Source organism: Phasianus colchicus, chromosome 1 (genome assembly GCF_987193195.1).
Source record: "Phasianus colchicus chromosome 1, bPhaCol1.hap1.1, whole genome shotgun sequence".
Classification (NCBI taxonomy): Eukaryota; Metazoa; Chordata; class Aves; order Galliformes; family Phasianidae; genus Phasianus; species Phasianus colchicus.
Genome location: NC_143436.1, coordinates 169,261,876 through 169,288,851, shown reverse-complemented (window position 1 = coordinate 169,288,851; position 26,976 = coordinate 169,261,876). Strand labels below are relative to the sequence as shown.

Here is a 26,976-nt window from a genome sequence, read left to right as displayed (position 1 = left end):
CTCATAGTAAAGAACTTCCCCCTGACATCCAACCTAAATCTTCCCTCCCTCAACTTAAAAACATTTCCCTTGTCCTGCTTCATACTTCATGAATTCATATATCAAATATGATGCCTATGCTCCAGGATATGGCTCAGTTACTTTAAGTTACACTGCAATAAGTATTACTAGTACAATGCTCATGTAGAGTTTAGGAAGTTCATTTGGTGTACCATAAGCAAACAAAAAGAAGGCCTGAAAGCCTTTGAATAGGAGAAAAGAGAGTTTGAGTTGAACTGGAAAGCCATCTGTTCACCTGCCAAGTAGCAATTTTGCTCAGATTTGCCTGATTTGATCATAATTTTCATTTCACACTGTGATAGGAATTTCAGGAGGCAACTGGCTCCCTGTGCCTTGTCCTTAAGGGCAGAAGAGCCTGGAAGTGATTCAGAGAGCTTAAACCTTGGTCATGTCATAACCTCTTCACATTAGGTTGTATGTATAAAAAGCAAAGCAAAACCAACCAACCAAAATCCCAAAGCAAAATCCAATCTCATAAAGCATTAGAACTTCAGGAAAAATACCACTAGAGGGAGCTGGCTGTACGTAACTTAATTCGGGTTTATGAACTGCAGAATTAAGCGGGGTGGTAACTGCCTTAGTGCTTCGGTTCCACTGCAGGTATTTATTTGGCCAATGCAGTCCTAATGGACAGCCTCAGCCTGTGCACATATACCTCGGGTGTATCCATGCAAGCTGCCAGATCTGCCCAGAACCAGAGGAAAACACTGAGTGCTAACCTCACAAATGTCACATTGATGTGCTTGTGCTGCTCTCCAATCCAAAGGTGTGTTCGCAGAGCCACCCCCAAGCTGGAGGTGAGCATGTGCTCATCCTGGGGAAGCACTGTCCACATGCAACAGTGGTTCTTTTTTCTGCAGAACACAATGGCACCACACCCATCGTTTTCTTCATGCTACTCTCATACCACCAAATGTGCCTCTTTTCCTACATTGCTGTAACTCCCTTTGCAAGTAATTCTCTATGAAGGGCACACCAAGTGCCAACTCCACTGCTGCCAAGCTAGGAATGCGGAGAGAGTATGGTCATCTACCTTGAAGCCTGGCAGAGAGGCTGTGAATCTGGTCCAGAAATCCTGTCTGCATCCGAAACTCTTTCAGTCCAGATATCTTCTATTAATTAGTCCTGGGAAGCTTTACAGCCATTCCTAAAATAATGCAAGAAACTATTGAAGACATCCCCAGAACATTTCAACATTAGCAAATGCTTTTGGAAGGAGTAGGACTACTGTTCCCTAAAAGCATAGCAACTGGGATGGGGGCTCACACAAAACACCTCCTCAAGCCAGCTTGGCACAGCCCAGCTCTATCTGTTCTCAGCCAGCCAGCTCCAAGCCCAGAGCACAGGAACTTATGTGTGTCTGTGTTTATCTACAACCAATGCTGGAGAAGGACCTATGGTACTCCTCCTTGTTACAGCTCACCTTTCTCACCAGGAGCAGCCAGGGACATGTGAGACAAAGCCAAAGGCTGCTGGAAAGTTTACTGGGGATCTTGCTAATTCCTGGATTTGGTGACATTTTGATATTATTTTGAATTTCAGCCATTCGTCAGCATGCACAAATTCTCCAGGTTACGTCAGTTCCAGAAACTTCATATGAAGATAAAATTCTTTCTTCCTCCACTGTGAAGTAGCTGGTTTCTTTCAGTTCCTCTCAACATTATGAGGTGGTAGCTCAGCTCACCTGCTCGGTGGTAGACATTGCAGATGCTAAATCATATCCTACTCTGCATGTGAAGGCTTAGAATCTAGCAAAGGGCAGTCTTCAGGTAAGTGAAATTTCCCTGGTTTTTGTCTTTGAATAATGGTTGTTGTCTTTTGCATAAGTGCCTCCAGATCTCTTCACTGTAGTGCCTATGAGTTCTGTTAAACCTCTGAATTCCCCCTTTCAGTTCTCTTTCTGGATCATCCATTTCTGCTTTTGCATTTACGTCGATCTAACTTCTTTCCTGCCACCAGCCCCATTCCATAGCTGGGTAGTCGCACTGAATGCACATCCAGCTAAACACACTGCCTCCATTAAAGTCTTAGCACAGATAAAGCAGTTTGAGTTTTTTACTATAATTAGTACAGTAAGTAAGGAAAACACTGAGAAGTTACTTTTGTGCACAGATATACAGAGGCCGGAGCACTGAGCAGGAGGTGAAAAGCACTCCTTATACTGAGGCAGTTTCAATTCCCTGTGATCATATCCCAGCAGAGTGCACCGGTCAGTCAGCAGGAGTAATGTGATGAGGGGTGGAAAGCAGAGGAAGTGATGGGAAAGGATAGGGGGCTGCTTTTCTTCCTGTGTAATGGTGCTACCTACCTGTCATCAGACATCCAGGACTGACGGGGCCAGAGAAGTCTGCAGAAGTTGCCTTTGTGGCCCAGTGCTGATGACATTGTCATAGGAGAATGGGCCCTGCCCTTGATGCTGCTGATACATTTTATACAACAATTATTCTGGGACAAGTTCTGTTGTCTAATCACTGGAGCAGAGATGGTGGTCCATCCATGGGACTGTATGTGTACAAAGAATGTCATCAGTTTCTCATCTCTCCTTTAGCAGTCTTTGGACTGTCTCTGGGTCATAGCTGCCTTTATAATGGATTTTGATCATTTAATTAAAGATGCAAAAAATCTCTTACATGTCATAGTTCAGTAGCTGTACTGATTGATAATAAAATCAGATGATTAGGTTTTTTTCTTTCCTAAAATGGCAAATGAGTTTCAATGTCTTTGTATATTTTAACGCTTTCACTGATACAAGGTGGGAAACAATACAAAGCACTGACTATGCTGTACTACAAGCATGAAATCTGAAGAAGAAGGAGCTCTGAGCCCAGATCCATTGTAGGCTGCCTTCCCCATTCAGTCATTCTGATGAAGGTTCTGTTTATTTTTATTAGTAGTATCATTATGTTGAGAAAAGCATCAGACATCTCATCTTTGGGGACTGAAATTCATTAAAAAAATTAAGAGTTTTTGCTATAGTAGAAGAAGTGCTTATAAATAAAGAAATATTTACAAGACCTTCCATGACTTGCAAAAATATTGCAGATTGGACAAATAACTGAAGGATGTAATATGTAGCTCAGGAATAAAGTTATCCATTCTTAAAGCACTGACAAGAACAGTGATGTAAAACGGCTTATTGCTAGCTGTGGGGAAGAATCTGATACCTTGTCAGGTGTCACTGGGAGAAACACAGGGTCAAATCTAACTTCACTGACTTTACATAGAGCTGAGTCTGCATTTCATTTCAATACAGCTCAATACAATTCACTGATATGAAGCAGACCATTCAGAACTGAAAGAACTTCAAGAAAGATGGAGTCACAGCAAGTGATCCCGTCACACCAGCAAGCTGTCCACCTGAATGACACAACACAAGATCTCATATTTCTGAACTATTTTATCCCATTCACAGTTTCTCTGCAATCCAGATACCTTTTCACAAAGTACTGTCATCAAGCTTCAGGCTGAGACACAAAGTTTCTATGGCACGATGGTGAGCAGGCATAGAAGTAAAAAGGAAGCCTTCCAAATTTAAATACATTTCTGTACATTTGGATGAGCTGAAGTCCTTTGCCATATCGAGGTCCACTGCAGCAGTCACAGACACTGAAACTAAAATGGTAAGAAATTGGATCAAAAACTTTGCATCGTCCTCCTAAGGTTATATACCCACCCCAGCTGTTCAACTTCCTCACTCAAAAGCACAAATTAAAGAAACTATTTGGCCTCAGAATGGCTGTGGTTCATCACTGAAGAAGATGCTTAAACTTCCTCAGTTCCAGTTTAGCAGAGGCCCGCTCTGTTCCAAAAAAGTAATTACTCTAGCCTTAATGCACAGTCTGCATGGCTCCCATGGGGAAGGAGAAGGCAGACACATCAAAAATAGAAGGATGTGCTGTGCAGTTGGGGTGGAGTGGAGAGGCAGAGAAGAAAATAATTCTGAAATTCCCAGAAATGGAGCTGACATCATTTTCAGCTCAGCTGTAAGCTTCAGGTCAATCTCCCTTCCCAACAGACTGGCTTGACGTAAAGCCAGAACATGAAGCTGCAACACAAGTTTTGTCTGGAGGACAGGTGTCTGTGTAAAATCCTAGGAACATTAAACAGAACAATGTATTTGCATGCAGCATCCGACAAATCTTAATTGTATTTTCACATTCATTCAGATATACTCAAAATGTGAACTGAGTATATCTACATGAAACTATAGCTATTACTATACTTTTTATGCTTACATACTGCAGTATGTAATAGCATATCACTGATCAACACTAATTTCATGTGAAGGAATGGACAAAGTATGGATTTCCACACTCCTAACACTTGCAGAATTTCTGATTAGGGGCCAGTTAACTATTTTTTGCACACAGTACTCCTTTGGTGGGCAAGGGAACAAGATGCAATTCTGCATTACTTACTCATCCAAAATCTTTTTAATATCTTCTGTGATGTTGTTGTATCTTTCCTTTAGATTATTTCTGGAGAAGCAGAGAGCAGCCAGATGAATCAGCTTCTGAGGTTGGTTCTGAATCTTTTCATTCCATAACAAAGGGTGTATGAAATTATTTTCTATTCTGAGGAATTTTAGTGGAAGATTCAAAACCCCAGATGGCAAAGCAGAGAGCTGGTTCCCTTCAGTGTTCAGATACTCAAGCTTTCTGTAATTTTAAGGACCACCAGGAATTTACAGGTTGTTCACAGCATATCCTAATGTGACAATGGTTTATATAACTGCCTAACTCTCATTAGATTAACTACTAAGCTACTTATGCATAAAATGCTACGTGTTTCTTACAGCACTCTTCATGTACTAGATAAAATTGTACATATATTATTTTTCTAAATATAATTTAAATATCTGAGTTATCTTGAAAGACAAGGCTGGGTATATCTGAATGCATTAGGCATGCACAGATATCATCAACATTAAGGACATGCATGAATAATTTGCTTTTCTACAGTTTCTACTGGATGGGTGAGCTTGGTTTTAATTCCTGTTTAATCAACACTTGAAACAGCACTGCTTGAAAGCAACCACACCTGGGCTGGAAGTGTATCTTCTCTTTCCTTATCATAAAAAATCAAGTGTATGTGCATGTATGTAATCCAAATGAGAGAACAAGCATGTTTTGCATGTGAATATTTGACCTACAGCTACCATCAAGTGACACAGTTACACAACTGTCATTTACTGTTTCAGTTTAAATGAGCTTTTCACATAGGATAGGAGAAGGGAGAGAGAGGTTATACTGAATGCTCCTCACATGTTCACTTATACAAGTAACATCCAAATATAGTCCATATATTCTGCTGTAGAAATCTAATTTCAGTTTATGTTGCTTATATACCTGAGGTTCTTGATGTCATTAGCAATATAGCTAATATAATTATAGGCAATGTCCAGGTACCAGAGATCTTCTAATAAAAACAAGCTATAAAGAAAGAAAACAGAACTAAGAATTAGAAACCTAAATAGAGAAATGCAAAAATCAGAAGAATAAATGCTGAATGGGACCTTTGGAGTTCATCCAGTCCTGCCCTGAAGCACAAACCATTCCTTACTGCTTCACAGTGTGTAGGCCTCTATTTTTCATGTCTGCTAATGATGTTTTAGCCACTTTTGGGTATCCAAAACTATGGTTCAGCTCTTACATGAGCTGAAATGACCTGTAGAGGTATTCTCTCCATTCACTGTGGATGTTGAGATGGACGCCTTGATTAAATGCCTAAAGCCAAGGGGGTTTAAGCTGGGTCTTAGCATTCCAAAATAGTCTAGAAGTGGAATTTTACTTCCATACCACAGCATCTCAACAGAACAGTCATATTTTAATGTACTGACAACGTTTTAAAATTCACCGATTTTTACTGTAACACAAAGGCAGACAGTAGAGCCAAGAATGGAAGTCATAAGATCATTCTTCCCCAAAATATTTTCAGCTAAAATGTCTGTTTACTGAAAATGAGCTACAGCAAACTAGTATACCTGTATATTCTTAGTGAAGATTCAATAAGGCAAACAACTACAATTAACTATTCCAATACTTCTATTTTCTGTCATCTTGATAAAGTCTTTCTGTTTGGCTTAGTGATATGACTAAAATGAAAATCAGTGAAAGATTATAACGTAGTTCAAGACAGAAATCCTTGTTTGTGCTTATAAATACCACAAACATCTCCATGAAAACTAAAAAAATAATAATAATAACTTACCCAGATGGAAGTTCTGATAGCAAATTAAAGGAAATTGTAAATTTCTTCAGTGACTTCAATCTGTGAATGTCATTGGGGATTTTTCTGATGGGGTTGCTCCGGAGCACAAGGACTTGTAAGGATTTAATATTAAACACCTGAGAAGGGAAGAGGACAGGGAATGATAAAACCAACATCTGTTCATCATACAGCATGTCACTGTTCTGTTGTAAGCTTTCTGCATTTCTAGTAACAGTAAACTATGCTGGAAGAACGGGGAAATAAATATAATAAGACTATAAGACTTGTTAGTATGATTACTGTATATATAGATTAATAAGGGAAAATGGTTTTAAGTTGAGGAAGGAAAGATTTAGGTAGGATGTCAGGGGGAAATTCTTTACAGAGAGAGTGGTGAGGTGCTGGAACAGGCTGCCCAGAGAGGTTGTGGATGCTCCATTCCTGGAGGTGTTCAGGGCCAGATTGGATGGGGCCCTGGGCAGCCTGGTCTGGTATTAAATGTGGAGGTTGATGGCCCTGCCTGTGGCAGGGGGATTGGAGATTCATGATCCTTGAGGTCCCTTCCAAGCCTGGCCATTCTGTGATTCTGTGATTCTGTGATAGTATTACTGCAGATATCACATGAGACACAATTGCCAATCACTTACTGTATTGATTACAACAGAATTGCAAGCAGAGTCGCAAGTGCTGCTGGTTTTTAAGACTGTCAGCATTTCTGATGATATGCCTTGTTTTTCTTTCAGGTCTTGCATTTTTTGAGGTGAAAATTTCAATTTCTATTATGTCTGCTTCAAAAATGCTTCTGCTAAAAACATATGAATGGAAATGGGGAAAAAATCTATTTTGTTTGGTCGGCATTTAAAAAGAAACAACCTGATGAATATTCTCCAACTGGATGAATTTTTTTCTCTGAAAGAGTGGTCAGGCACTGAAATGGGCTGCCCAGGCATGTGATGTAGTAACTGTCCCTGAAAGTGTTCAAGAAACGTTTATATGTTGTGCTGAGAGACACGGTTGAGTGGGCAATAGTGGTGGTAGGGGAAAGGTTGGACTAGATGTTCTTGGAGATTTTTCCAACCTTGGTGATTCTATGATTCTACGATTCCCAGTTCTGAAAGGGCTACTGCAGTGTTTTTCAAATCATGGATCAAAATCACAAAAAAAGAGTTGTGAAAGTTTTCAAAAGGGACTGTTAACTACTAGGAGCACTATTATTTCAGTTATTCATCTCTCTTCTTAAGCTCTCGTGTGCCTGGCTGCATACAGATGGTGAGTCAGAAAGGCAGGGTGGATCACATTTTGGAAAAGTTTGAAAAATACTGTTTTACCTCCTGTAGCTCAGGGGCCCTGTGCTGTTGAGGATGACATGAGAAGGTCTAAACTAGCACTACTCTGACTGGGAGTCTGGACTGGAGAACCTCCAGAACCATCCCAGTCTGTATCTGTAATGTTAAGTTAGCCAAGCACAGCCTTTGTCAAGGCAAACACAGCTTGAATGGAGGAGACCATGTCATTCCATAGCTACCAGTGCCTCAGGTACAATAACAGTGTGCATGCTATCCTGTGCAGTGCTTGGAAAAACAAGAAGCAGGGAAATTGGGGGTTGGACTTAATGGTCTCTAGAGGTCCCTTCCAGTCCCTACAATTCTGTGATTCTGTGAAATGTCCACAGTCTTCCAAAATGCAAACATCTGACTGCATGGTCAGAAATGGATCAAATTGCAAGTGCCTGGAAAAATAATACAGTCTGTATGTGTTCACTTTTCTAAACTTTAATAGCTACTTACTCCTAGTGATTTGGTCCACACCAAGCATGCTCTAATTTGGGTATTCACAGTAAATGCAGATTTTCAGCAGCCTTAGACCCTGTCTGAATGTCTTAAGTGTGTTGGGAAGACTGGAGGCATTTGGGACTATTGCTACAGGCTGCTGGAGCAAGAAAATAGAAAAGGGACAGGAGAACCTGTGGGAGCAGATGGAAGCCTGGGAGAACAGTTGCAAAGACTTCCGTGATTGTTCCCATAATTCTTACTGAACCCCAAGTAACCAAAGCATATTTTAACACTGTTAACTATTATTTTTTCCATTTGTTTTGAACAGCCGTGCTATGACACTTGCATTTAAACCACAACTTGTTGAAAGTTAATTTTTATATCCAAACAGTAGAATTTCAGATTTAGATCACTTTTAGTGAAATCATGGAAAACAAGCAGTGCATACCTCCATAGGAAAGAAGAGTAAATTATTGAATGACAAGTTAAGGCAGACCAAAGTATCCATCAATGGGGTCAGGTTTGGAAGGTGAAACAAAAAATAGGCCTAAAAGAAATGTAAAAAAATGGGACAGCTGAATAAGGAAATCTCTCAGCATTTTCACTTAAATGCAGTTACATCCTTAAGAACAGTTCCCTAGGACTCATAGATGTGTTGCGAATGTTAGAAATACCACAATTTGATTCTCCTTTGGATGGAGTCAGCTTAAGCAGCATCACTGATATGCCTGAAGACAATGTCAGCAAACCCAAAGCCCAGCCTGCCTTGCCTCTTGCCACAGAGTCCTCCACTGTCATTCCTGCTCATTTCCATTATGTCCAAATAACCTGTTTCCTTTTTTCAAGCGTGGACACAGTCCAGAATGCAACTTTTTACTCAGTTTATCAAAATATCAAAAGCAATCCCTTGCCACGGGTCATGTGGTACTGAGTGGCACTTGCCCTGCCCGGCTGGCCTGCTTGAGAACAGTCTGCATTACACAGCATAGCTTTTGGCTATGGAACTCCCTTCTGCTTTTGTGTATAATTATTATTCAGCAAGGTTTGTTTTCATTTTCAGACTGCAGCCTGAAATAGCATGAGGGCACTTCCTGAAATCTGCCATACTGATGTTCTTGTAGAGTGTACAACAGTATAAAGAAAGAAAAGCCCTAAAGCATTCAACGAATAGGGAAAAGAAAGATAAATCAGGTGCTACTCTCAGATCTGCAGTAAAGTTTTGTTGTGGAGGGACTTGTTTGTGCACACTAAGAAAAACTGCAGTACGATGAATACTTTTGCAGTGTAGATAGATCAGAGAACCAATGTGCAATAGAGCACAGAGAGAGTACTGTGATATTGATACACAATACCTACACCTGTAATTGCTAAGAGCACCAAGGTCCTCTCTTATTAGTGCCCTCATTCTGGCTGCTTTCTTAATTGTGCCATGAAATAAGTGGCCCAGTTCTGTAGCTGCTTGAAGCTCTGTGATTTTTGGCTTACTTTTTCTTTTCTCACCTACTTTCTAATGTTGTTCAAACTGTGTTAGATTTCCCTTCGTGACCTTCCTAAAGTATACCTGATTTAGAAGCTCAACCCATCTACTCTACTTCTGGAATATACTCACCCTCTCAAGTGGATCCAAAACTCCCAAAACATGTAATCCAAACATCTTCAGATTCAGGCAATGAAGCACTTTTTCATTTTATTGCTCCTTTATTGAACTCTTACTTTCAGTTCTAACATGGGAAGTTTTATACTAAGCTCTGCTGGGAAAGTGCTGCTTCTGCATTATGATGACCCCTCTGGAATGTATGTGGTTATTGTTATATATCCAATCTCAACTACATAAATGCTGAGATAATATTTAATTAATGTCACATACAATTTCAAATATGCCTTAAGAGATAAATGAATCTAGCCTCTTGTTCCTTGTAGGCCAGAATTACTTATCATTTTCGTGGCAGATAGATACACAATGTACATAACATACACTACCTACTAAACTGCTGGTCATATCAAATCTGGATCTAAGAGTTATAATACAATGCAATACAACCTAAGAGTTAGAATAAATAGATATATGAATGTAAATCATGAATAGTGCTATAATGAAATGAGATTTACATACTGCATTTGAGTTCAGAATTTTCTTGGATTCTTTCAACCTGTTTTGCAAGAAAAACTGTACCTCATTTGAGGATTTCCCATGGTGATACTGCAAGACTGCAGGTAGATTCTTTACATTTCTTTAAGATTAAAATCCAAACTGGAAATTCTTCTAGATGTTAAAAAATATCTGCAAATTTTCATTCTAAAGAGGAAAAATATTTGCAGCCAAAATGAACATCCAGTGCAATGTTCTCTCCACTGTTTGTGAAATCTTCAAGAGATGTAGGATGAGCAAGATAGACTTAAATACTAGAAGGATTTTGTCATGGATTTAAATGTGTTATGCAGATGATTGTTTCAGATTGGGTTATTTATGAACAGATAAGAGTTCTCAAGTATCAGTTCTTCATACGGAACAAAATTCAGTTCTTCAACAAACAGCTGCAACAATTCTTTCTGATTTTAAACAACTATCTTTGAGCATGAAGAGGAAAAGCAGGCACTTTGCCTTCTAAGCAACATGCCCAAGAAGGAATATCTTCGCATTTACTAAGCTGTGTGAAGTGGTTCTGCTTCACATGCAAGCCCTTCCCTTTTTCAGTTCATAGTATTTCTGTTTCTAAATGTTTGAGTGGTTTCTGAAACAGCAGTAAACCCCAGAAATTTGTCCTGTTTCAGCTTAAAGCAGATGATGGCATTGGGATTCCCAGCTGGACCTAGGCAGAAGGGCTGGCATTCAGTGACACTGGAAAAGGGATACATCTCTGGACTTCTCTGTCTTTTCCAGAGTGCCCTGGAATCAGTTACTGGGCTCGATGCACTAAGGGAGTTTGGCTCCTTAATCCCATTCTGCATTTAGACAGATCTCTTTCTTTAACTTCCCCAAAGACAAGATAGTGGGCTGGATGCTTTGGTCCCTGTCGGTTGATGGGATCATAAAAGTCTAAAAGGCAGGCACATTTCTCTAACAACAAAAAAACTGTGGTTAGATATCACTTAGTTAAAGGATTGCTTTTGCTGGAGCTTCTAAATACATCTTTAATCACAAAGGCAATACTTACTGTAGAGATGCATGAAAACATGCTTTCATATCTAATACCTTTCTCAGACACTGAAAAATATTTCCTGTTCACAAAAGAAAGCAATATTGATAACACTTAGGATTGTTTCATATTCAGCAAATTGCAACTTCTTGGTGACTCAGAAAAATAAAATTGTTACCTAATCTTTTAATGAATCAACACTTCTGATTTAATACTTCAAAGGAAGGGTGCCTTAGACAAATAAGACTCTGCTTTGTAAAACAGAGATAAAGATATCTATCTGAAAGAAAACTGTTAGTGTTGACAACTTTTATATATTAATTGCACTGAAGGATTTTGGATTGATTTTTAATGGCAGCCAAGAAAGCTTACTCTGAACTGAGTTTAGCATGACTCAAGGTACTGACCATGCAATTCCTTTATGCAGATATCTTTACTGACTTCACCCAGACTTCTGGAATTTCTAGACACAGTGACAATTTTAAGGAACACAACCCCAACCTCCATAAAGTATCACATCTGACTGTTGTCCCATAGATAAAAAAGTACAGTGTGACAAATCTCCACATTCCCATTACTGGAGGACTCAGCAAAGCTGCATGAAGTTATACAGTGTCTATTCTCAGATAGAAGTGAGGAGACTCTAGGAATACCTGACCAGCTTGCTCCAGAAAAGGAAGTAGCACAGCCATAGCAATGCAGTGTTACTTGGCTAACCTGCAGATCCATCATGTCTCCCTGCTTGTAGCCACATCTTTTGGTGTGAAAATGTCAGCTCACTCAAGGCAAGCCTGGACTTCTCTGCAACATGCATCAGAAGAACAGGCCTCCCTAAGGCAGGGACACTGCAGTGGCATATGAGCACTCTTAAGTAATGTAGAATAATTTATGCAGCTACTCCTGAAGAAGTACAGATGCAGCACAGCAAGACAGATTTCACCAGTGATGACCGTGTAGAAAGAATCTTTTTAGTGTGTGGTGAAGCCCAGTGAGATGCCTCAAAATATCTGTGAAAAGACAGCAATATCAGCAAATAATTCTCTTAGTAACTAGGTAAAATGTGCATAAGTTGAATAAAAGAAGTAGGGATCACTCAAGGATGTCAGCTCTTAGCTGGTAAAGTGTGGAGTAGCTCCATTGATTTGGATGCTTTGGAGGTTATTTATATATCAGAAGAGTTAAATTTTTGTACACTTCTCAGCAAAGAGAAAAAAAAAGTTCTATAAATATCTTTTTCTATAACCACTTAAAGGTATTGCTGGCAAGAAGGTGCAAAATCAATAATTGCTTTTTATAGTACTAAAAAAGAGAACTCACAGCAGCTTTAGCTCATGACGATTCTGGTATTTCCATCTCTGTTATTGCCAGTTTAAATTTTGGTGAAATTTGCAGAAATGGATAATAAAGTAACACAATCTGCTCAATTTGATAATGACACTTCTTATGTGTATGGCAGCAGAACTTCAAAATGAATAGGTATCAGACAACATTTTTACCGTATTGCTACTGGCAAACAACACGGGGCACTTGTTATCATTTCTTCCAAATAGCCTCATCACAGCATAGCAGTTTCAGATACTGATCAAATTCACTGGGAATACTGACAACTCAATAGGTTTCCTAGATGATAGAATGTGAAACAATAGTACCAGTTCTTTCAAGATCACAGTAAAAGGAATTAAATACTTACAGTTAATTTACTCATATTTGCTTAAGACTGATGTGCATTTAAAACATTAGGAAGTATTATGTTAGAATTGTTCCCCCTGATCAGTTTTTCCCCATCTTTTGACTAGGTGTATTTATTCTGAGAATTAAAGTCCATACGTGAAACACTATCTAACTCCAAGAAGGATTTTGCTTATCCAGATACCAACTTCTACTCCAATGAGTGCCTGCTGCAGACAGTGGGTTGAAGCCTACAAACTATTTAAATAAAAGTGGCTTAGAAACATGAATTCTGGCTGAGAATCCCAAGTATGAATTTGATTGAAGCTTTATCTGACCAGAGTGGCTGGTTCACATCCATTAATGGACAACGTTTATATCAGCAGGCAACCTCATGGAAACCCTGAAATATGAAATCTCTGCTGGTCTCTTACCAAAAGCAGGAGGAATATTCTCTCATTTTCCACATCTGATGACTCCTTTTTGTGGTACTGGCATAATTTGGGTTGAATGGCAAACACTTTGGCAGAAGGTATAATGCAGAACAAGTGCCATGAAAATTATGTGGAATGCATCAGAAAGAAAATAAGACAGTAAAAGTACAGGGCGAAAGTACAAGAAAGAACAAATAAACAATGAAGAATTTAGGCAAGGGTACTATAGAAGAAAAGCATGTAAAAGAGCTATACCTACAGCTACTCTAATTTTATCAAAACCATTTTAATCATTCTATTCACTTTTTTTTTTCATGCTGTTGTCCAGGACCAATTTTAAGATTGTTTTTTTCTGTGGATGATGTTGCAAAGCCTGGAATGAAAACTGACTATTACATGCTTGGATGCTTGGAATGAAAACTGACTATTAAATACAGCAACATATGTACTGCATCTTTAACGGCTATACCTGAAGGTTGAGAGCAGTCTTCCTGTTCAAGAAGCAATGCCATACTTTTACTTGGGACCTGAACATCAGTTTTTTCTCTTCATCTTTCTTGCTTGCCATAAAATGGAATCTGGTTTCCCAGTCACACTCCACACTACTGCTGTCAGGGACATCGTTAGCATCTATGATATGAAAAAGTGTGTCAAGCATTACAAAATTTCTTAGGGGAATGCAAACACAACATAGTAAAGACTGAATGAGAGGTGTTCTGCAGACTTCCTGAATCTAATAATTTATATCCTCTGTTGCCAAACACAGACAAGACTCTCACATAGTAATAAATTTGACTCATGAATGCCTGCAAAGAAATATAAAGATTGCAGGTCGTTTACTCTTCCTTTCTTTTTCCTTTGATAGGAGGAGAATAGGTCTTCATGTACAACAAACAAACAAACAAACAAACAAAAAGTAGAACTGGATTATGACCTGCAGTAATGACAGTATTTTGCCTTCCTCCATAGATAATATTTGCTGAGATAGAGACTACAGGGTTGCCATTGTGTTGGATTGTTTTTGAATCCTTTCTCCTGAGTGCTTTAGGCCTTGTGCCTTCAACCTCACTGTCACTTCAAAGCCAGGTCAATATTATAGATTATTTCTTTACTCTATAATTCCACTATTTTGCTACTTCAACAATATGTAGTGGCTGTAGTCCCCATAGGCTGATGTTGTCATGACATATTTCTGAGAATGATCTATCACAGTGCCATTTTATGACTATTGCACATAAACCTTGTTCGTACCTGAAAAGGGTCCTTCTTCTCTATCAGGTTCAGTTAACTTTACATAATGTATAATATATGCTTTTTCTTTCTTTTGTTCTTGCAAAACTTTTTCTGGTATATCAGATTTTCTTGTTTTCTCTTGCAAGGCCATTTCTAAAGAGAAGTGCAAAGTAATAGCAGACACGTTGCATACACAAAAAATAGATTCTTTAATACATATGGCTCAGAATCTGATTGCACAGAAGCCCTATATATTATTTAAATGCAGTAAGAAAGACCTTAGATATATAAGAGATAAATTTTAAAGCTTCAGTAGGCACAAGAAACACACAGAATCATAAAATAATTCTTATTGGAAAGGATCTCCAAGATCCATCAGATCCAGCTCCCTGTTCAAAGCAGGACTAGATCAGTTTGCTTAGGGCCTTTTCCTGCTGATTATCTCCAAGGATGTAAATCCACAACTTCTCCCAGCAACCTGTGCCAGTGTTTGACCAACACAGCATAGGGTTCCTTATATCTAATGAGAATTTTCCATTTCCCAGCTGGTGTCACTTGCCTCTTCTGCTGTCACTGCAAACTTCTGAGAAGAGTTTGACTAGCTGAAGACAGAATTAGGATCTCTCTTTAAGCATCTCCTCTTCAGACTGTACAACCTCAACTTTCAGTCTCTCGGATGCCGACTGCTTCAACTTCCTGACCATTTTTGTTAGCCTCTGCTGGAGTGTATCAATATCTGTCCTATGGTGGGGAATCTCAGGTGTGAGTTTACAAGTGTTAAATATGAAGTTATAATCACTTCCCTTGAACTCCTGGCTATGCTTTTTAAAATACTGCCAGTATGTGAGCGGCTTTCTTTGCCACAAGGACATGATGCTGGATCACATTCAGCTTGTCATCCACCAGGTCTTCTGGTCCTTTTGTGCAAAATATTTTCCAGCCAGCTGGGCCCAGCCTGCATGAAAAGTAATTATGTCCTAGAAAATATGAGCCTAAGATTGATCATAAAAAGGTTGATCATAAAAAGGGTTGTGCTGACACTGTTACAAAATAGTTTCACAGAAAAGCATTCTCAGCACTAAAATCTGACATCAGATAGTAATTCGCCCAACCAGTACCAGGAGGTGAACAAATATATAGCTTAACAGCTGCACATACTCAATTTAATGGTTCTCTCAATTAATCTCAAGTAACGCCTTTCTCTAAGCCACATTCACCATATCTGTATCTGTGGTGCAGCAACCAGAACTTATAGCCAACCTCATTGCTGGCTATAGTGAACAGCTTTGAGTTTCTGTGCTTAAAATAGTGTCACCATGGTTTGCTCTTTTTCATGCAGCTGACCATGGGTGTATAACATAAAGTGTCAGTCAGCAAACGTGACTGCAAAACTGTATTTTATTGTAAGTGGTCAAAAAGGAGATATCTATTTTGTGTTTCGTTCATTCCATTCATCTTAGATGTCTACCTTGGGTTAGTATGTGCCTTCTGGAAGTTTCTGTCCCTCTCTTTATGGGTTAAGGAAGAAGCATGCATTACTAATTACATTAAATGATCAACTTGAGGGATTTCACATTGGTGGTATGAACTGCCTCCCTGAGGTTTCAGTTTCAGCGTGCAGTCACTTACCACTTAAGGTAGCATGGTTTGCCAGCTTCACAGATCTCTTCAGAAATGGTTTTGAGATAATACTCAAAGTTAGGAAGAAGGGATGCATCTGCCTGAGAAAGAGAGGGAGAAGGGGACACTACAGTACCAGCTGTTTCCTGGTTGGATGACCTTGAAAGGGACTGGAGAGGCGGAGACAAGGCCTCAGAAAGTGCTCTGGATTTATTATACTTTCCTTCTTTACAGGGCTGCTTTCAGAACCACATCAGAGTACTGCTCCAACAAAGTACCTTTCCAATAGGATGAAATGCCCACATGTTATTCAACTCCTCAAAACAACTTTTCTAGTCCCAAGTGATACAGCACTTATATTCCCACCCATGCAGAGTTTGGATAAGCAGTGTGGTCCAACTAGAGCCTGCAGAAAAGCCCATGGCAACCATACAGTGCTGCTTCTAGCCTTCCACATGTTTGGGTACATGGAATACAACTAGGAACACAAACTCTATAGCCAGGTGTCTGCCCCTGCATTTCATCAGAAGAATCTGAGTGCCACCTTTCTCTTACAAAATGCATCACATTTCTCACACTCTGAACACAGTGAACAGAGTTCCTGCCAGTGGAATGGCTTCCCTCTTGAAGTTGTGCCTGTGCAACAGAACCACACATCAGTAACCAGAATCACATCCCCTGTGCCAAAGCACACACAGTCCCTAAGTGTGACCATTATTTGAGACTGTGCATTTCCACCTTTCATATTACCATACACTGACAAACCATTTCCACTGTGCTAATGATTTATAGCGATAGTACAGAAATAACTCTATACCTCTTCTAGACTAACACAGTGGAAGGATGAGGCAAACACTTCTTCCCATGAGTCACATTTACTCACTTGTCAGTAGTGGAAAACTGATACCAAGGAATACATTTGAGACTTTGCTTTCTGAGAGAAAAAAAGACTGAATTCATGTGAAGTAATTACAAAATGTCAGCTTCTGGGAGCACCTCTAAATCCAGTTGTTAAACCCAGCTTCACCTTAACACATCCCAGGATGGAACCCATGGAAGGCTTTTCTCTACTGTAGCTGTGGAACGAAACTTAGTTGCAGAAGCACTGAGAAAGCTAAAAGTAGTTCTCTAGGGAATTCACCACTCTTCCTCCAGCTCCTGCACAGTCTGTAGTGCAGAGGTTTCAAGCTACTATGTAACTGGAAGCAACATCAGATTACAGAATTCCCCATTGCTTCTTCCTTCCACTTCTTCCCTTCTTCTGACTTATATCAGCTCAACCATTTGTGCAATATGACTAATACAGGACACAGTAGGACACTGGTCAGTCCTGAATAAAATCCTGCAAAAAGAAATATATCTTTGTTTTAAGCTGGAGCATGTCCAGAGAAGGGCAATGAAACTGTGAAGGGTCTGGAGCACAAGTCTTATGAAGAGAAGCTGAGGGAATTGAGATGGTTGAGTCTGGAGAAGAGGAGGCTCAGGGGAGATGGTGAGGTGGAGGTTGGCCTCTTCTCCCAAGTAATAGTGATAGGACTAGATGGAATGGCCTTAAGTTGCACCAGGGGAGGTTCAGGTTGGATATTAGGAAATGTTTCTTTTACAAAGGAGTCATCAAGCACTGGCACAGGCTGCCCATGGAGGTGGTGGAGTCACTGTCCCTGGAGGTGTTCAAGAAACATGGAGATGTGGTACTGAGGGACATGATTAGTGGGTGTAGTGGTGATGAGCTGACAGCTGGACTAGATGATCTTAGATGTCTTTTCCAATCTTAATGATTCTGTGATTCTGTGATTCTAAGTCTGTTCTTCATTTTGCATTCAATAAGGTACAGGAAGACAAGGCCAAAGACCCATGAAAGGGTCAGAACTGCCTTCCTAAACCCTGGTGATGAACAGATCCACCATTTTCAAAGACTTAAATGACAAGACTTTTCACAGTTCCCATACACCATCTGTTATAATAAAGTTGCATACATTTAAATCACCGTGTGCTGCTATCTGAAGACACAACATTTCATTTAGTTATCACAAGCTATAATTCTGCACTAGTTGTTTCTCAAATAATGAGGGCAAATTCAAAGACCCACATAAGCAAAAACAAAGTTGTTTTGTTTTGTTTTTTTTCTCCTGTAAGACATTGCAAACAGATACTACAGTGTTTAATATTAATTACCTAGGAACTTCTGCTGCTCAGGCTTTCTTGTTTCATCTGCAGGTAAAGCAATGTCAGACAAAATCACTGTGTTAACTTCAGTCTGTGAACTCCTGTTTTCAGTCATTAATTTGTTACTGAGGACTTCATAGTTGTAGCGGGAAACAAACGGCTTTTTGAGTGTTGTCTTCAAAGGCAGATGGTGAGAAGAACCTGCAGCTAAACTTTCCAGCGTAAACACAGGAGGAGTGCAATGGGCAGGGCCAGTGCTCTGTAATTTTTGACCCTTCACATGAGAGAATTTATGATTTTCGCAAAATGAGAAGCAATCAGGCCCACTGGGACTTTTAGTAAGAATAAAATCTCTCCTAGGACTTTGGGCAAAAACCACATTTTTCACTTTGCTTTGGTTTGGCATTGGTCTGCTTGACCAGATAGGAATAGTTTCATACTGACCAACCAGGCTTGCAGTATTGCCCCCTAAAGACCAATGTGCAGAGTTACTGTTCTTAAAAACTACATCACCCTTCTGCTTCATGTCTCCTGTGAGGAAACTTGTTTCAGAGGGAATTAAACCTCCCCTTTCGCCATGAAAACCTGTGATTTTGGACTGGATCTGTGCTTGCCCGTATTTACTGTGTCGATTAAGCTGACGTACATGTTGGTGTTGGAAATGTATTAGACAAGAGGAAATATGGCCAGACTGGGGTTGGATACCACCAGACAGGTATTGAGACTGAAGGAGATCTTTGAGTTGGATTTGTCTTTGATTTTGGCACATCTGATGAACAGACAGGAATGTATCTTTGGGCTGGGTTTTCACCGGATTCTGGGAAATGTGACCATGGCTGAAGGAAACATCTGTCTGCTTGACTTGCCCTTGAGGACTGGCATAACTGTCAGACACAGCTTTTCCATTTTTATCATTTGTACTCTTCGTCACTGTAGCTCGGTATTGTCCAAAACCCCTGCCTGCTGAAAACAAGAGAAAAGAAAGACATTGAGAATGAGGCTTAGAAATTCTATTCACTCAGCTTAAGCATCTCAGTTTAATGACTAGCATGTGTGGTGTGATGGTGCTGAGCCCTAGTGTCCCACACCACTGAGGTGGAGATTCATTTCATACTCCTCACATAATAGCCACCTTGCTACTAGGGCTCATTCTGAAGGTCTATTGGCTCCTTAGCTAGACTCCAGCTTCCAAACAGTACTGCATACTGCATACAGAAGTAATTAGCCCTGAACACTTTTATCAACAAAAAAATTCCTATACAATTACTCTTCATTCAGCCTGTGTAGTTCCACAAGCTTGCTGCTTTGCTCCCTTTGCTAGGGAAACTCATTTTCTGGGAACTGCATAAGGAGAAGCCTCTCTCTCTAGCTCTCTGTTGCAGCTCAGCTCCCAAAGAAAGCTGGGACCATTGGGTTATCTCCCTGGATTTCTTGCCCTCCAGTACTGCAGCTGACAACTTCAAGCTCTCTACCAGGTACAGTCCACCATCACCTCCCCTTGAAATTTCTTCTGCATTTTTACTTAACTGCTTTATTGTATTACATCCTCACTTTCTACAGTTCCCTGCAGAGGAAGACACTTATGACATACCACTAAAAGGCTCATCTTTTTTTTTTCCTAGGCCCCAGGTCTGAGTCTCACACTTCATGAAGCACAAAACAATTCTGTCCCCAAAAATGACTGAAACACCATTGCTGAGGAGTTGCTTTTTGATCAATGGCCATGCTGCTGTTTAAATATCTGTCAGGTGCAACGGTTACATTTGGAGAAATGATCCTTGAACAAACTTTATTGTGCGGATCTTGGATTCTTGTCAGTTGTACTACATAAATACATAATCTATAAATAGCAACCATCACTAATCATATGCTCTACTACAAGAAGAGCCATCACAATAAAACTCTGAGGATAAAAGGTTTATCTATCACTTTTAAAATGTTTTAAATCATTGGAGCATAGCTCTGGTACTGAGCCAGAAATACTTACATCTGTTTTGACAGTGCCAGGCTGGAAATATATTGTACAGATTTTACCAGCCTTTCAAAATAGTCTTCAGTAGGGCCTAATAATATCAAGGGCCTAATAATATCAAGGGCCTAATAATTACTTTTTTCTAAAACTGAATTCTCCTTAATATTTTTAATACTTTTATAAAGATATTACACAATATGTTATCGTTGTTCCTTTAAAGTTAGTGTTACCTGTTAAGAATTACAAATACAGCATGATTGTGTTTTAAAAACAAACAAACAAACCAAAAAACAAATGAGCTGTAACAAATAAAGTTGCTTATAATTTATTTCCAACATAATACAAAATATTTTTTCCTTCTGGTGGTTTCTCTTCATGATTACGTGAAGACTGAATAGTTTTAGCTATTTAGATGCTCTAACAGAATTACAGAATACAGAGGGAAATAAAAAGCAGTAAATGATTTGTTCTCTTTAGATCAGTTTGTAGGGACAGTGCTGTTCTTTGATATGACCTTTATTATTTCATACTACATTAATTTTCATGTGTTAATCAGTGAAAAAAAAAAGCTGAACAATTCAGTATGCCATATTTCTACAGCAAATCCTGAGGTCTCACGGTTTTTGACTGAAGTCAGTGAATCTGTTCAAACATCAAGAATCTTTTTTATAGATCTGGTTTCAGGATCAGTGAATAGTTTCCAGCTTCTTGTATCATTTGTGTTAAAAATATTTTATTATAGATCATTTTATTGTTTTTTGTTTTTATTTTTAAAGGTTAGTGCTTAAATATTTAATCAATAGCTACTTTATATAAACTGAAAAGAGCTTTTCATTCACGTATACTGGCACATAAAATGTCTACTTATTTCTGAACCATACTGCACTGCAAGTCTCTTGTTCTTAAATAGGATTTCCTGATGCCTTTAAAATAATATAAGCCAGTATATGTCTTTTCACATAAATGTACATTCTAAGAATATGACCATCTCCCCCAAACATCTATTTCTTATTTTCTCTGAATTAAAGTTGTATATCACTACCCCTATGGTTTGACTCTCATCTGTTTCAATATAACTTTTCCCCAAACCACCAGTTTCTCATGTTATATCTTATTTTCTTGGACAAGCTAGTGGGGTAGCATTCAAGTCAGAAAAGTGGCAGGTTCCTACACCTGTCTCAACTACTCTTTCCTTATTTTACATGAACAGGTCCCAGAAAGATGCAGTGGTTCAGATAATCACACAGTCCTATTCACACTGCTTTGCCCTAGCAGCTTACAACACTTGCTGGTAAGGTCAGGCTGAATGGGACTTTGAGCAAACTGGTTTAGAGGGAAGTGTCCCTGCCTATAGAGGGGGTTGGAACTAGATGATCTTAAAGGTTTCTTCCAACCCAAACTATCCTATGATTCTATGATTATGTAGATTAATCATTTGCTGAACAGCTACAGCAATTACAAATAGATACCTCCAGCACATTTTGCACTCAGTAAGAGAGTGGGCTAGTATGCTTGCACTGAACTTTAGCATTGTTCAGGATCTTCCATACTGCACTGTCGAGGAGCTTCAGCATTAGAACTGCCTGACTGAAGCCAGCATAGGTATTTGCCTGTGCTCTGTTGTGAACTTACAGATTAACAACAAGATTCATCTTCTTCTGTGATAACTTCAGAGAACATATGGAATTTGAAACTATGCACTACAAGAACTGTTTTTATATAATTTACCTTTACCAACCTTCTCCCTTGGTACAGACAGTTTAGATGGCAGCTTAGGAGGCAGAGGTCTACGAAGTAGTTTTGGCTGCTCAGCCATTTTCTGCTTTGCCTTTGTTCCTGACAGATGACTGAAGATGTTTCCAAAGATCAGAAAAATCTGACAAGAAGACAAAACAAAAGAAATAGTCATCTCTAGTATAATGTGCTGAACTATGAATGGTCTGCTCATATAAACTGGGCAATACAAGAATCATAACACAGCACAAGTGGCCAAAAAGGGAGATATGTTCTCTTAATGATTGATTCAACAGTTTTTCTAATTATCGTTAGTGTTTCAAGAAATAAATCAGTGATAAAAAGAACCTGAAAGAGCTATTCCATTAACCTTGGAATGCTTCCATTAAAGAATGATTTTCAGCACTTTTGCCACAGAAGGCAAGGCAAAGTTTTTCTTGTCTGAGGAAAAGGAGGAGCAGGAAATTAGTGAAGCACCCCACATTAAGCATTCTGAAAGGTCTCAGAAATAGTTTTCTGCTGGATAAACAGATTTAGTATGAACAACAGTTGACCCAGTTTAAAAAAAAAAAAAAAAGCTGAGTATGCAAGTAGTATATTTATGCTTCTTTCCGGCTTCCTTTTAGATTATGATTGCATACAATGATATTTATTTAAATCATAGAACTCCTGATTTGGTTTCAGAAGTCCTCTCATTACCAGCCAAGTTTAACACATTTCTGCTTCACAGTGATTTTCAAGGTTAGCTATGTTCCAGATTAATGAGTTTAGGTTTCTTTTTTTTTTGGTATAGAGCTAATATGACATAAGACATAAAATAAAGGCTCAGTCTTAAAGAACTTGTAATCAGAAGGAAAGCACAGAAGACAAACCAGAGATGGCGACTTTGAAGAGAAATGAGAAGTGCCATAATCAGAAAACTACTGGCTCATGGGAATATTTACAAAGAGTAAGAAAATTCTCACATAAACAAACAAAAAGGGGGATTTCTAGGAAAAGAAAATACTTCAATAATTAATTTTGAAGATAGGTAAGCTTGAGACTTCAAATTTCCATATGGACAAGATTAATTTAAATGGAATTGTAGCATTATAAAAACTGTAATCAACGAAGATTGTGATGAAAAGAATGAACACTGTCCTGAACCACATAAGCAGGATCAAGTTCAGATCTGACATTCAGCTTACAAACTTGAATGACAATAAAACAAGGGGATGGAGAAAGGAAGAAGCAGAAGCTTAAAAAGGAAGCCTGGAGTTCAATGTTAACCACGGCAAGTTTGAATGAATGGTCAAACATCACAACAAGCATAATAATAATGATAACAAACCAATAACAACAACAACAACCTACAATGCAGGAATTCTTACCAAGCCAAAGATCAGTTTCAAGAACTGGAAAAAAAAAAACCATTCCATAGTCATGTCTTGGCTTCCTGCGTGATCCACTACATCTTACCGTTCCAGTCTTTCACTGCCAGATTCTGCCTGGCACTGGACCATAGCACAGGACAATCATCCAGGCTGGAAAGGACAGGAGGGTTGACTGTGAACTCCAAGTAGGATACTAAGAGCTTTAACCAGTCTGGTCTTGAAAACCACCAAGGATGGAGACCTCAAAGCCCTCTGTGCAACCTCTGTGCCTCCTGCAACACTGATAAAAATCAGGATGTAGAGTTCACAGCTGATAAGCACACACACATAAGCATGGAAAAATGTCCCTCGTTTCTCTCATGTAGGTTGCTTGGGTTCAAACTGGCTGACGGATTAAGGAGTGTGAGTGGTGTTTCAGTAAGAAATCAAAGAATCAATTGAGTTGGAAGGGACCGTTAAAGTTCATCTAGTCCAACTCCCCTGCAATGAACAGAGACAGCTACAGCTCTGTCAGGTGCTCAGAGCCCATCCAGCCTGACCTTCAATATCTCCAGGGATGGGGCATCCACCACCTCTCCGGGCAACCTGTGCCACTGCCTCACCACCCTGACTGTAAAATATTTCTTCCTTATATCCAATATCTAAATCTTCCCTCTTTTAGTTTGAAACCATTTTCTCTTGTCTTATCACAACAGACCCTGCTAAAGTGTCTGTTCCCTTATTTCATACAGTCTTCCTTTTAATACTGCAAGGCTGCTCTCAGGTCTCCCCAAAGCCTTCTCTTCTTTGGACTGAACAGCCCCAGCTCTCTCAGCCTGTCCTCATAGGAAAGGTGTTCCATCCCTTGGATCATTTTTGTGGGCTTCCTCTAAACGTGCTCCCGCACATCTGTCTCTCCTGTACTGAGGATTCCACATCTGGATGCCCAGTACTCCAGGTGGGGTCACGCCAGTGCCGAGTAAAGGGGCAGGATCACCTCCCTTGCCCTGCTGGCCACACTGCTTTTGATGCAGTCTATTATATATTTGACTTTCTGGACTGTGAGGGCACACTGCTGGCTCATGTCCAGCTTACCATCCACCAGTACCCCTATGTCCTTTTGGCAGGGATGTGCTCTATCCTTTCATCCCCCAGCTTGTACTCACAGTGGGGTTGCCACTACCCAGTTGCAAGACCTTGCACTTGGCTTTGTTGAACCTCATGAGGTTCACACGTGTCCTCTGCTCTAACCTGTTTAGGTCTCTGCATGGCATCCAGTCCCTCAGGTATGTTGACTGTACCACACAGCTTAGTGTCATCCACAAACTTGCTTAGGGTGCACTTGGTTCACAAAATCACAGAAACACCAAGGTTGGAAAAAAACCTACAGGATCATCCAGTCTAACCATTCACCTATCACCAACAGTTCTCACTAAGCCATGTCCCTCAATACAACATCCAAACGTTCCTTAACACTTTCAGGGTCGTGACTCCACCACCTCCCTGGGCAGCCCATTCCAGTGCCTGACCACTCTTTCAGAAAAGTAGTATTTCCTAACGTCCAGCCTAAATCCCCCCTGGTGCAGCTTGAAGCCATTCCCTCTAGTCCTATCACCAGTTACAAAAGAGAAGAGGCCAACCCCCAGCTCACTACAACTTCCCTTCAGGCAGTTGTAGAGAGCAATAAGGTCTCCCCTGAGCCTCCTCTTCTCCAGACTGAACAATCCCAGCTCCATCAGTCGCTCCTCATAAGGCCTGTGCTCCAGACTCCTCACCAGCTTGGTTGCCTTCTTTGAATCCACTCCAGGGCCACAACGTCTTTCTTGCAGTGAGTTGCCCAAAACTGAACACAGTACTCAAGGTGTGGCCTCACCAGAGCTGAGTACAGGGGGATGATTCCACTGTCAGTGTCACTGATGAAGATGTTAAAGAGCACTAGTCTCAGTACTGACTCTCAAGGGATGTGCCTCATCACCAGTCTCCAACCAGACATCGAACCACTGACCACCACTCTTGGTACCTATCTTGTAACCAGTTCCTCATCCATTGAGCAATCAATCTGTCAAACATGTATCTTTCCAATTTGAAGAGTAGGATGTTATAGGGGACCGAGTCAAAAGCTTTACTGAAGCCCAGTGTCTCTTTCCTTGTCCACTCACACCGTTTCACCATCATAAAAATCAGCAAGTTTGGTCAGGCAGTACCTACCCCTAATGAAGCCATGCTGGTTATCCCATATCACCTCCCTCACTTCCACGCATCTCAGCATAGTTTCCAGGAGGATCTACTCCGTGGTCTTCCCCACCACCAAAGTGAGGCTGACAGATTGGTAGTTCCCTGGCTCATTCTTTCCATCCTTCTTAGACATGGGTGTGACACTGCCTTTTTTCCAGTCACCAGGAACTTCACCTGACAGCCACAACTTTTCACCAATACTTTGAGGAACACTGCCTGCAAATCAGCAGGAATAGAACAGACTGGAAAAAAGAAATGAAGGCCTAGGATGAAAGTAGAGACAAAGAACTTCCGACAGCGAGTGCAAGCAGTTGGCTCAAAGTGAAAACTGCAGAGGAAACCCTGAAGTTTGAAAACAAGCAGGATGGATACAAAGGAAGGCAAGAGTCTGGATGGGGGCAGTGGAGGAAGTGCAGCACAAACAAGAAACCCTGGTGTTTCCAACAGGGTATCAGTGCTGTTCCTGCTAAAAGAGAGAGGAAGGATAAAAGCAAGCAAGATTTTTGCATGAGATTAAACTATTATAGTTATTGAGATTCTGGGTAAAAATCAAAGTGGGAACAGAAACAAGAAGTTGAAAGACTGCAGGGTTGTGGTCACAACTGTATGTCTAGCTTAACTCCAGACAACAGTAAGCTGAACCAGCAGGCTCCCAGTGCTGGAGAAGGCAAGAAGCAGATTAGTTGTGGAAATTCAGTGTGGCAGAGGAGCAAAGGAAGAGGGTGTCTGGGAGGAATCCTGCCACACAGATTCTGGCAACAGGGCAGGAGAGCAAAGCCAAGGCAGGACAGAGAGAGGAGACACTGACAGCAAACATCACAGAGACTTGAGCTGTGGAACAGAAGAAACCTCAACGCAGCTGTGTCCTGCTCTAACACGGCCAAATTGCAGGAATGCTTTAAGGTGGTCCACCTGACCCTGTCAACACTGCAGACCCTGGCATGGCCACCTAAGGCACCGCTCTTCAGCCTCCCAGCTCCGACACTACCACACGCTCCAGCCAGAACCACTGGGGGCTTCAAACTAAAAGAGGGAAGATTTAGATATTGGATATAAGGAAGAAATATTTTACAATCAGGGTGGTGAGGCAGTGGCACAGGCTGCCCGGAGAGGTGGTGGATGCCCCATCCTTGGAGACATTGAAGGTCAGGCAGGAGGGGCTCTGAGCACCTGATGGAGCTGTGGGTGTCCCTGCTCATTGCAGGGGAGTTGGACCAGATGAACTTTAAGGGTCTGCAGCTGTCTCGCTACACGTGGGATCTGAGGTGCCCTCTTACCAACCCTGCTAGGAAACTCACCCTACACCTGCCTCGCCTGTAGCAGCATTCCCCACCCCGCTGAACGGCGCAGAGCAGCGGGAGAGCCCAGCTCCCTTCCTCCCCC

At 40.4% G+C, this 26,976-nt stretch overlaps 1 protein-coding gene and 1 long non-coding RNA gene across 4 annotated transcripts; one reads left to right on the top strand and one right to left on the bottom strand.

Annotated features, from left to right (window-relative positions):
• Positions 1-21,992, top strand: LOC149920231 (uncharacterized). Its single transcript, XR_016461843.1, has 4 exons — positions 1-1,829; positions 4,532-4,578; positions 19,670-19,775; positions 19,923-21,992. It is a non-coding gene; the product is annotated as an uncharacterized LOC149920231 (long non-coding RNA).
• Positions 2,748-26,976, bottom strand: LRRC63 (leucine rich repeat containing 63). Of its 3 annotated transcripts, XM_031615786.2 has the most exons (11): positions 26,892-26,976; positions 23,465-23,529; positions 22,001-22,148; positions 18,310-19,263; positions 14,533-14,667; positions 13,751-13,911; positions 8,491-8,589; positions 6,271-6,407; positions 5,409-5,492; positions 4,479-4,718; positions 2,748-3,672 (listed from the first exon to the last, which is right to left on the bottom strand). In XM_031615786.2, the coding sequence occupies exons 3-11, from the start codon at positions 22,086-22,088 to the stop codon at positions 3,513-3,515; spliced, it is 2,058 nt and encodes a 685-aa protein (XP_031471646.2). In that variant the 5' UTR covers positions 22,089-22,148; positions 23,465-23,529; positions 26,892-26,976; the 3' UTR covers positions 2,748-3,512. The 3 variants fall into 3 exon arrangements, with proteins under 3 accessions (XP_031471646.2, XP_031471647.2, XP_031471645.2); XM_031615787.2 differs by lacking the exon at positions 23,465-23,529 and having other exon boundaries at positions 2,749-3,672; positions 18,310-19,260; positions 26,892-26,974; XM_031615785.2 differs by lacking the exon at positions 23,465-23,529 and having other exon boundaries at positions 2,750-3,672; positions 26,892-26,974.